We start from the raw sequence: 9,466 nt of genomic DNA on the forward strand, positions 1-9,466 counted from the left end.
TGGGAGTCCAATACCCTGTCACTGGTTTGTGGTTTGTCCCTCCTTGGGCCACGGTTGGAAAAACTCTCACCACTGCTGACCAGGGGCAACCCACAAGCCTTGCTGTTTCAGAGATACTCTGACCCAGTTGCCTTGCCATATCAACATGGCCTTTGTCAAAGTCAAACAGATCTTTATTCCTGCCCATTTCTCCTGCATCCAACAAAACATTGATTACGAGAACTGATTGTTTGCTTACCATCTAATCTACCTAGTACTTAATATGTGGCCTTGTTATGAGATGATCAACGATATTCTCTTCATGTGTGACTATGTTTTGGCTCATCAGTGTACAGCCACATAAAGATAGCACAGGGTTAGTTGTACAGTATATAGTGGGTTGTTGAGTGTGTGATTATCGTGTACTATGTTTACAACTGGCTAAGCTGTTTTGTTACTATATTTGATACAACAAAACATCTGATTAACCTAATTAATCAACATGGATGCATAATAACCTCAAAAACCATTTCCAAAAATTCCATTTACGTTTTTTGCTGAACAATCCTAAAATGTCAAAAGAGACCAATGAGACATGAATTTGCATGATAAAAGCAGAATACATACGTCAATGAAAGGGGCTTTCTCATCAAGCTTTCACTAAAGGGCTTTTATCTCATGATTTAGTTATTGTGTGTCATTTACTCCACTACTGCATAAAGTGACTACTGTACAAACAAATATCTTCAGGAAAAGACTGCTAATGGACTTACTGGACTTCATTATGAGTTGATTACAGTCAGTTTAAAACATGAAACATTACATAGATTACATTCATGTTATGAACCTGTTTTTTTTTTTTTTAATCCTTTGAATCATATTTATTCAACGGTTTTTGAGTGACATGATAAAGTCTGTTTATTATTTTAAGTAATAGCCAAGATGCATTCAGAGAGAGATCATTTTTGAGCCTGTATGTACCCATCCTCTCCCATTCACAAATGCTTCCTAAGCGAACAACAGTATGTAACAAAAGTATGTCCAAATTCACAGTACTCATAAAAGAGTAGGCAATAAGCAACCAGATGACCTACAAAATCAAACGAGATTCTGAAGTGTGCATACAATATTCAAATAAGCACCTAAGAAAGGCCTGTGAATTCAGACATACTGCTTTTGTCACATTCTATTTTTATAGAGACGTATATTGAATACAGCCCTCATGTTTTTGCCTGTTTAGCTGACTGACGTCAGCTTTTATCTCATCAAATGACCTCATTTCCTCATTCTGTTATCATAATCAGCCATTCAGCTTTAATGATTGGTCACAAAATTATATACACAACAGGATTATGTAATTTATAAAGCAACACACGTTGTAGGTTGTGAGAATGTAATAAAGTAAAGAGAAAGACATCGTGAAAACCTGGCTGATGGTCTTTTTTGATGCATTTCTCTGAGATGGACAAAGGAATATCTTACTAATTGGCTTCACTGACAAACACTTTTACAGCAGAACAAATCATCAGAGTAAAAAAAACCTTCTAAAATCTTTTAATTGTATAACCTGAAACATACTGTTGCAAAATAAATATACAGATGAACAGTAAGGGTTAAAGGAGAAATAACTCAAAATAATAACTCAACTAGAACATTCTATTTGTCAAACATTGGGGGAAAATTTCAACCTAAAGTACAACCGTAAAAAGCTCTGCATTTAACTTTTTAGATACACTGGGCACAATTATGTCTAACATTATTGCTGCTGACTTCCAAAGGGCTATACTTCAATTGGTTCTGTGACATCTGACCCCTATCTGCTGATTATTCTGCTGCTGTCCTAACAGTGATAGAAAATTTATAATTCCACGTATGCTGGACAACAGAGATGGCTGATGGTGCTAGAAAGGGCAGCACACTTTATACAATGAATGAAATTATCATCAAATCAAAGTGATGTAAAGGGCACAAAGAGTATGCCAGCATGTGGCACAGCTTCTCTGGCATTAAAAGTGTATTTTTTTACACTTCTCTTGGGTCTAAGTAAAAGATGACTAAACTAATCTGTTTATATATATATATATATATATATATATATATATATATATATATATATATATATATATATATATATATATATATATATATATATAAACAAACTAAACTGTCAAATGAAAAATAATTCTTTGTGTACAAAAAAGTTTAACACTTGCTTCCGCTTAGTTTGGAACTGTCTTCTTACATTTCTTTAGATGATTATGCCTAGAACATGGCAAAGACTCAGAACTAGAACAAAATTTGTGGTTTGCTGGACCTAGTTTAAACCTAGACATCTCAATATTTAAGGAAGTATGAAAGCCTGGGCTTCACTGCTCCTTCTCTGTGACTTTAGTCTGGGTGTTGGTAAAGCTAGCCAGATCTTCAAGTGTTTCCTGGGCTGTTTGTTTGAGAGCGGAGTGGCAGCTTGAAGCTAGATGGTGGATACGATGGAGTGGGAAAGAGCTGAGAAAATCAGTGGTCACATGTGACATGATGTCTCTCTCTAGCAGTAAAGACTGTAGGAGCCTCAATGACTGCAGACACACTTCTGGGTCAGGGTCTGTGGGAGAGGGAGAGAGTGTGTTTCTTTATATGTCATGGGGTTAGAATCTGTAATTCCCAAACTTTTTTGTCAGCTGAACCTCTTAGACACAAAATACACTAGATGGACAAAAGTATTGGTACACCTGACCATTACATTAACAGGGATTTAATGACATTGCATTCTTAATATATAGACATTAATATGGAGTTGGTCCCCCCCTTTGCAGCTATAACAACTTCCACTCTTCTGGGAAGGATTTCCACAAGATTTTGGAGTGTTTTTTTGTTTTGTTTTTTTTTTGTGTGGAATTTTTACACATTCATCTAATAGATCATTAGTGAGGTCAGGCAATGATGTTGGACAAGGAGGCCTGGCTTGTAATCTCCGTTCCAGTTCATCTTAAAGGTGTTAGATGGGTTTGAGGTCAGGGCTCCGTGCAGGCCAGTCAAGTTCTTCCACACCAAACTCATCTAATCATGAGTTTATGGACCTTGCTTTATGCACTGGGGCACAGTCATACTGGAATACAAAAGGGCCTCACCAATTTGTTCCCAAGTTGGAAGCATAACATTGTCATCGTCTTTGTATGCTGAAGCATTAATATTTCACTTCACTGGAAGTAATGGGCCTTGCCCAACCCCTGAAAAACAGACCCATACCATTATCACTTCTCCACCAAACTTTACAGCTGGCACAATGCAGTCAGGTAGGTAACATTCTCCTGGCATTCACCAAACCCAGACTCGTCTATCAGACATAAATAGAGAAGCGGGATTTGTCACTCCACAGAACAGCTCCAGAGTTCAGTGGCAGCGTGCTTTACACCACTCCATCCGTCATTTGCATTGTACTTGGTGATGTGAGGCTTGCATGCAGCTTCTCAGCAATGGAAAACCATTCCATGAGGCTCCTGCCACAGTTTTTGTGCTGATATTAATGCCAGTGGAAGATTGGAACACTTCAGCTATAGAATCAGCAGATTATTGACTTTTACGCACAATGCGCCTCAGCACTCGGGGACTTTGCATGGTCTTCTGCTTCGTAACTTCAGAACAACCCATTTTTTCCACAAATGTTTGTAAATGCAGACTGCATGGCTAGATGCTTGATTTTATACACCTGTGACAATCAGTCTGATTGAAACACCTGAATTCAAGAATTAATACTTTTGTCCATATAGTGTATTTGGGTCACTGACAAATGAGGTTTTTAAAAGAAAACAAAAAAACATAATGGAGATAGAATTAATTTAAAGTTTTATTAAGTGTTAACAAGTGTCAAACAATGCTAACAGGCTGATTTCTAAAAGGACAATTAAACATTTTATATTAAGTTAAAGTTTTTAAAATATTACAACATTTTCCATGTTTTATAGCGATTGTACCGAATGACCTGATGTTTCGGGACATGCATATGAGCAATTGAAAACATGAATTTTTCAGATAGTTAAGGACCATGTGGTCCTTTGCGGGTATTTGAATGATGTCACATCCTGTCACATGATATTGACCGCATGACTTGATCCAAAATGGTCCCTTTATATTGGTTACTCCGAATGAAAATTTATTTTTCAGGACGTTCTTTCTCATAATAAAGCAACGACTTCTACACATAATTTTAATACCATTTTGAACTATGTTGATATATGATGTTATAAAATCATGTCATAATAAAAAATATATACTTTTATTACATTTTACGATATTTTAATCACAAATGAAATGGTTGTATTGGCCTTTGGATGGTTAAACCGAATGACCTTTTGACATTTCAAATACTGGAAAAATGTTGCAAAATTCTATCCAAAAAATTGTCCAAAAATACAGTGAACTTAGAACACATTGCTTTCCCAAAATGCATGTTAAACTCGCTGTACAAACAGAGATGGCATTTGTGAGAAGGCAAGGTGTAATCAAGGAATTTTGATTTCAGTTTTATTTTGACTAATTTTGGATTTATTTTTTTCGTCAACTCCCAAACCCCGCAGTTCCCTTCCAAACACCCATTTGGGAAACCCTGGTCTACACAAACAGCATTGTGATGGTGTCTGACTGGGATTATATTCGAGAGGCATCAGGAACTCACAAACATATACATACAAACCTTCCAGAAGGGTGCACAGAAGAGGTAGAAGTCCATGACTCTCACTTATAAGCTTCAGTCCATTCACACTGATAGTGATGTTATATAAAGCCATTAGCATCAATCTGCACACAAAAATATAAAGTTAAATACTTCAGGAAGAAACACATACATCGACTTACTTCTAATAAACCTGCATGTGAAAGTAAGACTGCATATTGGGTCAATTACATGTGTCCACAATACGGAATAGGAAAAATCTTTTAAAAATCTAGTTAAAACGTTTTTATTCATGACATGAAAAAATGTCATGTGGTGTAACCATCATGTAAAAAAAGTCACATTTTCCTTACACCCTGAAGAGTCTACAACTTGATCATTATTTTCACAAATAAATAATTTATATCACAAATTTCGGATGTGTATTTTAAAGTTGTGACATACACTTTGAGTTTTGGAAATACTCCTGGTTTCATTAGTCCCAGTAGCCGCATCAGAGTACCCAACAGGATGTGGGCAGAAGAGGATAGGAAGTCTCGTCCACAAGATACAGCAGCTACATCTAAAACCAATGAATAGATGAAATTACCATTTCTCATGTTCTTGAGATGGTAATATATAAATATGTCATGACAGTTAGATGGAACTAGTATTTAGAACAAACTCTGTGCCCTCACTGGTAACAACACCAGCCAGCGCCAGAACGAAATGATGCTCATGTGAGTTGTAACTCTGTTGTGGCTTTGCATCTTCATCCAGAGACTTGATGAAAGACTCCAAGGTTTGACCTGCTATGCTCAGGAAGGGCTCCAGTTTACCCTGTGGACAACAACCCGGATTCAATTTTACTGGAAGTCATCACTTAATAGTGTCCACTCTCAAAATGGTACAAACTTACATCAGTCAATATGTCTCTGATCGCTTCCTCCCTTTGGGATGCACTCCAGAGCAGGGTGCAAGATGCAGCACCCAACTCAGTACAAAAGTCTTTCTGTTGTTGCAGCTGCTCTCTGCACTCCCATAACTGCTGCTTTAGAACCAGCTTCTCCTACAATTGTACAAATGTAAATCTACAACCTTCTTGACTGCAAAGGTCCCAAAAATATTTCTGGTATATTTTCAGAAAATAACAAATGAATATATTAAAATATATATGGGTCATTGATGAATAAGGTTCTTAAAAGTAAAAAAAAAAAACAAAACAAAAAAACCCTAATGGACATATAACTAATTTTTAATTGTTATTAAGTGTTAACAATGAGATTATGTGGTTTTTATAATCAATTAACACTGCTTTTGTCATTTTTACAAGGACAAAATTTGACACCAAAAAGTGTATTCGGTTTAACCAAAATTTCAATTATACCGAATGACGATATCTTCAAACAGTGCAAACAGGCTGATATCTAGCTAGCAAAAGGACAATCAAACATTTTATATTTATTTAGTTTTTAAAATATTACATTTTCTATGTTTTATAGCGATTGTACCGAATGACCTGTTTTGGGACATGAGTATATGCAAGTGAAAATGTGAATTTTTCAAATAGTTAAAAGAGAGTTGGTTACTTTGCTTCACGACCATGTGGTCCTTTGCAGGCGTCTGAATGATGTCACATCCTGTCACATGATATTGACCACATGACTTGATCCAAAATGGTCCCTTTATATTGGTTACTCCAAATGACATCAATGAAATTAATTTTTCCGGACATTCTTTCTCATTACAAAGCAATGACTTCTACACATAATTTTAATACCATTTTGCACTGTGTTTATATATGATGTTATAAAATCATGCAAGAATAAAAAATATATACATTTATTACATTTTAAGATATTTTAATCACAAATTAAATGGCTGTATTGGCCTTTGGATGATTAAACCGAATGACTTTTGATCCTTCATAATCTTTAAAATACCTTTATATGTGGAAAAATATAATTAAAACCTTTTGGATTCAATAAAAGACATCTAGTTGTACTACCTTACATACTTTGGATATCACACATTTGTTTTTTATTATTATTAAGGCATTTGGACAAAAAAATTACCAGTCACGTAATTGACCCAAATATTAATTTGATTAAATAAAATAAATATAAATAATTGAAATTAATTTCATAATACTAGAAGTTTCAATGACTCAATGTTCTTCAGGGTTTACACTTTTTATTACAAATTAATTTACACAAATTTTCTAGTTTTTTTTTTTTTTTTCTCACAAATTTCTAAGCAATTTCTACCTGAAAACATTTTAGAGTTTAACATAAATGTATATACATTGGGTTAGGGTTTCCGTTTCCATTTTCAACACACACACACACACATACACACACACACACACACACACACACACACACACACACACACACACACACACACACACACACACACACACACTTTGTTTTAACTTATTTTAAAGTTGATTTTGTCTTATTTTAGATAATTGTAAGCTGCCCTTTAGTCCCTTTGGAAGTGTTATGAGGCCCTCTAGTGGGTCCCAGCACTCTGGTTGAGAGCCACTGCACTAGTTAATAGATATACAGTATATTAATGAAAAAAAAATTGTGCAGATACTTTCCAACAATCTTCCTATAAATCATAAGATTTCTTTTCAATGTGATCTCATACATTTCGTCTTTTTAGTACCTGTCTCTCTCTTTGACAGTCGCTGAGTGCAGCTTCTAGTCTGGAGCGGATGTGCAGACAATCGTCTCTCTGTTGCTGCTGCTCACGTTCACTGCGCTCTTTAACTATAGAACAATCAAGAACTTTTTAATAAGTCAACAGTCAGAATGAACAGATAACAGCATTAGATTAACCATTTAGTATTGTTATAAATGCTGTTAAACAGGGCTGTGCACCATTCAGAACTGAATTGAGACAGTCTTAAACTTTGGTTTAGTTTCAGAATTTGCACTAAATTTGAATTGATACAGGGAAAAGGATGCCTAATTGCAATTTGAATTTGAATCCAAGTAGTTGAAATGAATGGAATAATAACTGGAATTTTTAACTAGGATAGTTAAAAATTAGAAGAGATTGTCTTTGCAAAGACTAACTTTGATTGCTGGCTTAGAGCTATGTTCATATTGCTACTGTAACTTCTGTGAGCCATTGAATGAAAGTGAGGCTGAGGAATAGACATCGTTTCACTGGGTTGTGCTGTCATATAATGTGTTTTTGGATTGTTCTGCTGATGAAACACTACAAAAATATCTTTCAAAAAAAAAAAAAAAAAAAAAAAAAACTCCAGACAACAAGAGTTATGGAAAATTAAAAGTGATCTGTGAGCTTTATACAGCGGATGCCATTGAAAACACAGCAAGTCTATCCCTCACAGCCTCACTTTCATACCTGTCATGGTGCTGCACTTAACAGTGGAAGAATGCTTGAATGTTTTTTCAGAATGCATTAACTGTTCCTCTTCCTGTTGTTCCAATTCAAATTTCAATTCAACTTCCTATGTGGCCAATTTCATTCAAATTCCAGCTCTTGAATTAAAAGCTTAAGTTCAGCTGAATCTACAGATGTCTATAGTACAAAGCACATATGTTTCCATATTAGTGCATATTCTTTTGTCTTAACTGAGCACAGATACTATAAAGAGTTTTTGCTTACATGCGTCCAGAGACCTTCCTTTTTGAATAGTTTCAATAAAGTCACTATTGATTACTTTTGGCATAAACTCTCGTAGTGTTCTGACTTCTGCCTCCAATTTCTCCAAGTCTCGCTTTCTGACTCGAACGAAGCAATCTGATCCCACATCCTTTAAACACACAGAATCATGTTTGTTTACTGTTAGAGGTAGACAAACGTTACAGGGCAAGTTTGACATTGGACAGGGCCACCTGCTGTATGCACGGTACCAAATTACCCCTGAAGTGTATTTTGTGTATTACTGAACGTGTGTTAATGGTAGAACACTGACATCTTGTGGTAATGCGCATACTTGTTTTAGTCTTGATCCTAGTTTATAACAGAACAGTTGGTCTTGAAAAGCGATTATAATGTTTTTGTGTTGACAACATATATTTGAAAAGTCTTGATATGGTTACAGGAGTATAGAAATATCAAACAAATATTTAATTAGCTAACTAACGTAGCTAGCTAAACACACTAAGCACAGAAGCTTCCACTTAACTTAAACTAATTTGTCAACAACAAGCTTGAACTTGTAAAAATAGTAAAGTTACCTCTCCTGCAGATGACAAAGCCGAAACAATAACTGTATTGCTTGTTTTCATTTCAAAAAGTGCAAATTTGATAACGTTGGACGAAAGACCTCTGACCTATTAAAATGTTTAAAATATGTCTTTAGCGCCCTCCGCTGGTCATCTCCTTGTCACCCATCCCCCAAATCGAGAACAGACATTGGCGCCTCCGAGAACTTTTTAATAGTGTTGCCAGATGGGCAGAGTAAAAATCAGTCGCCGTGATTTTGCCAAGACATGTTCGTAGATCAACATATTTTCAACAACATTCCTGTCCAAAAATATACTTCTAACCCTATCCCCACCCCTAAACCACATTATTCTATCCATAACGCCTCCCTAAAATCAGAGGGAAATGACATCACTGTTGTAAGCCTAAACGTGAGATAAACTGTAAACTTGTCTCTTAAATCGGACTGGTCGATTGAAATGTTGTTCCAGGATCAACATAATTGTTCCAGTGAACTTGGTGTTGTGTTACCCTATGATTTTTACCTGTAACGGTTTATTTGTATGGTCCAGGCAGACTAACGATATAGTCAAATTAAAAAACATGTTTGACTTGCATGAAACCAGATAATTTAGATGTTATCATATATAAATC

The 9,466-nt window shown here is 35.5% G+C and overlaps 1 protein-coding gene across 1 annotated transcript; it reads right to left on the bottom strand.

The window, feature by feature from the left end:
* Nucleotides 1-2,199: 2,199 nt before the first annotated feature.
* On the bottom strand, nucleotides 2,200-9,039 carry hsf2bp (heat shock transcription factor 2 binding protein). The gene is made up of 8 exons (XM_067405009.1): nucleotides 8,845-9,039; nucleotides 8,270-8,417; nucleotides 7,298-7,401; nucleotides 5,544-5,693; nucleotides 5,323-5,464; nucleotides 5,090-5,207; nucleotides 4,667-4,770; nucleotides 2,200-2,578 (listed from the first exon to the last, which is right to left on the bottom strand). The coding sequence occupies exons 1-8, from the start codon at nucleotides 8,893-8,895 to the stop codon at nucleotides 2,346-2,348; spliced, it is 1,050 nt and encodes a 349-aa protein (XP_067261110.1). The 5' UTR covers nucleotides 8,896-9,039; the 3' UTR covers nucleotides 2,200-2,345.
* Nucleotides 9,040-9,466: the final 427 nt, after the last annotated feature.

The sequence above is a fragment of the Chanodichthys erythropterus genome, chromosome 12 (genome assembly GCF_024489055.1).
Source record: "Chanodichthys erythropterus isolate Z2021 chromosome 12, ASM2448905v1, whole genome shotgun sequence".
NCBI lineage: Eukaryota > Metazoa > Chordata > Actinopteri > Cypriniformes > Xenocyprididae > Chanodichthys > Chanodichthys erythropterus.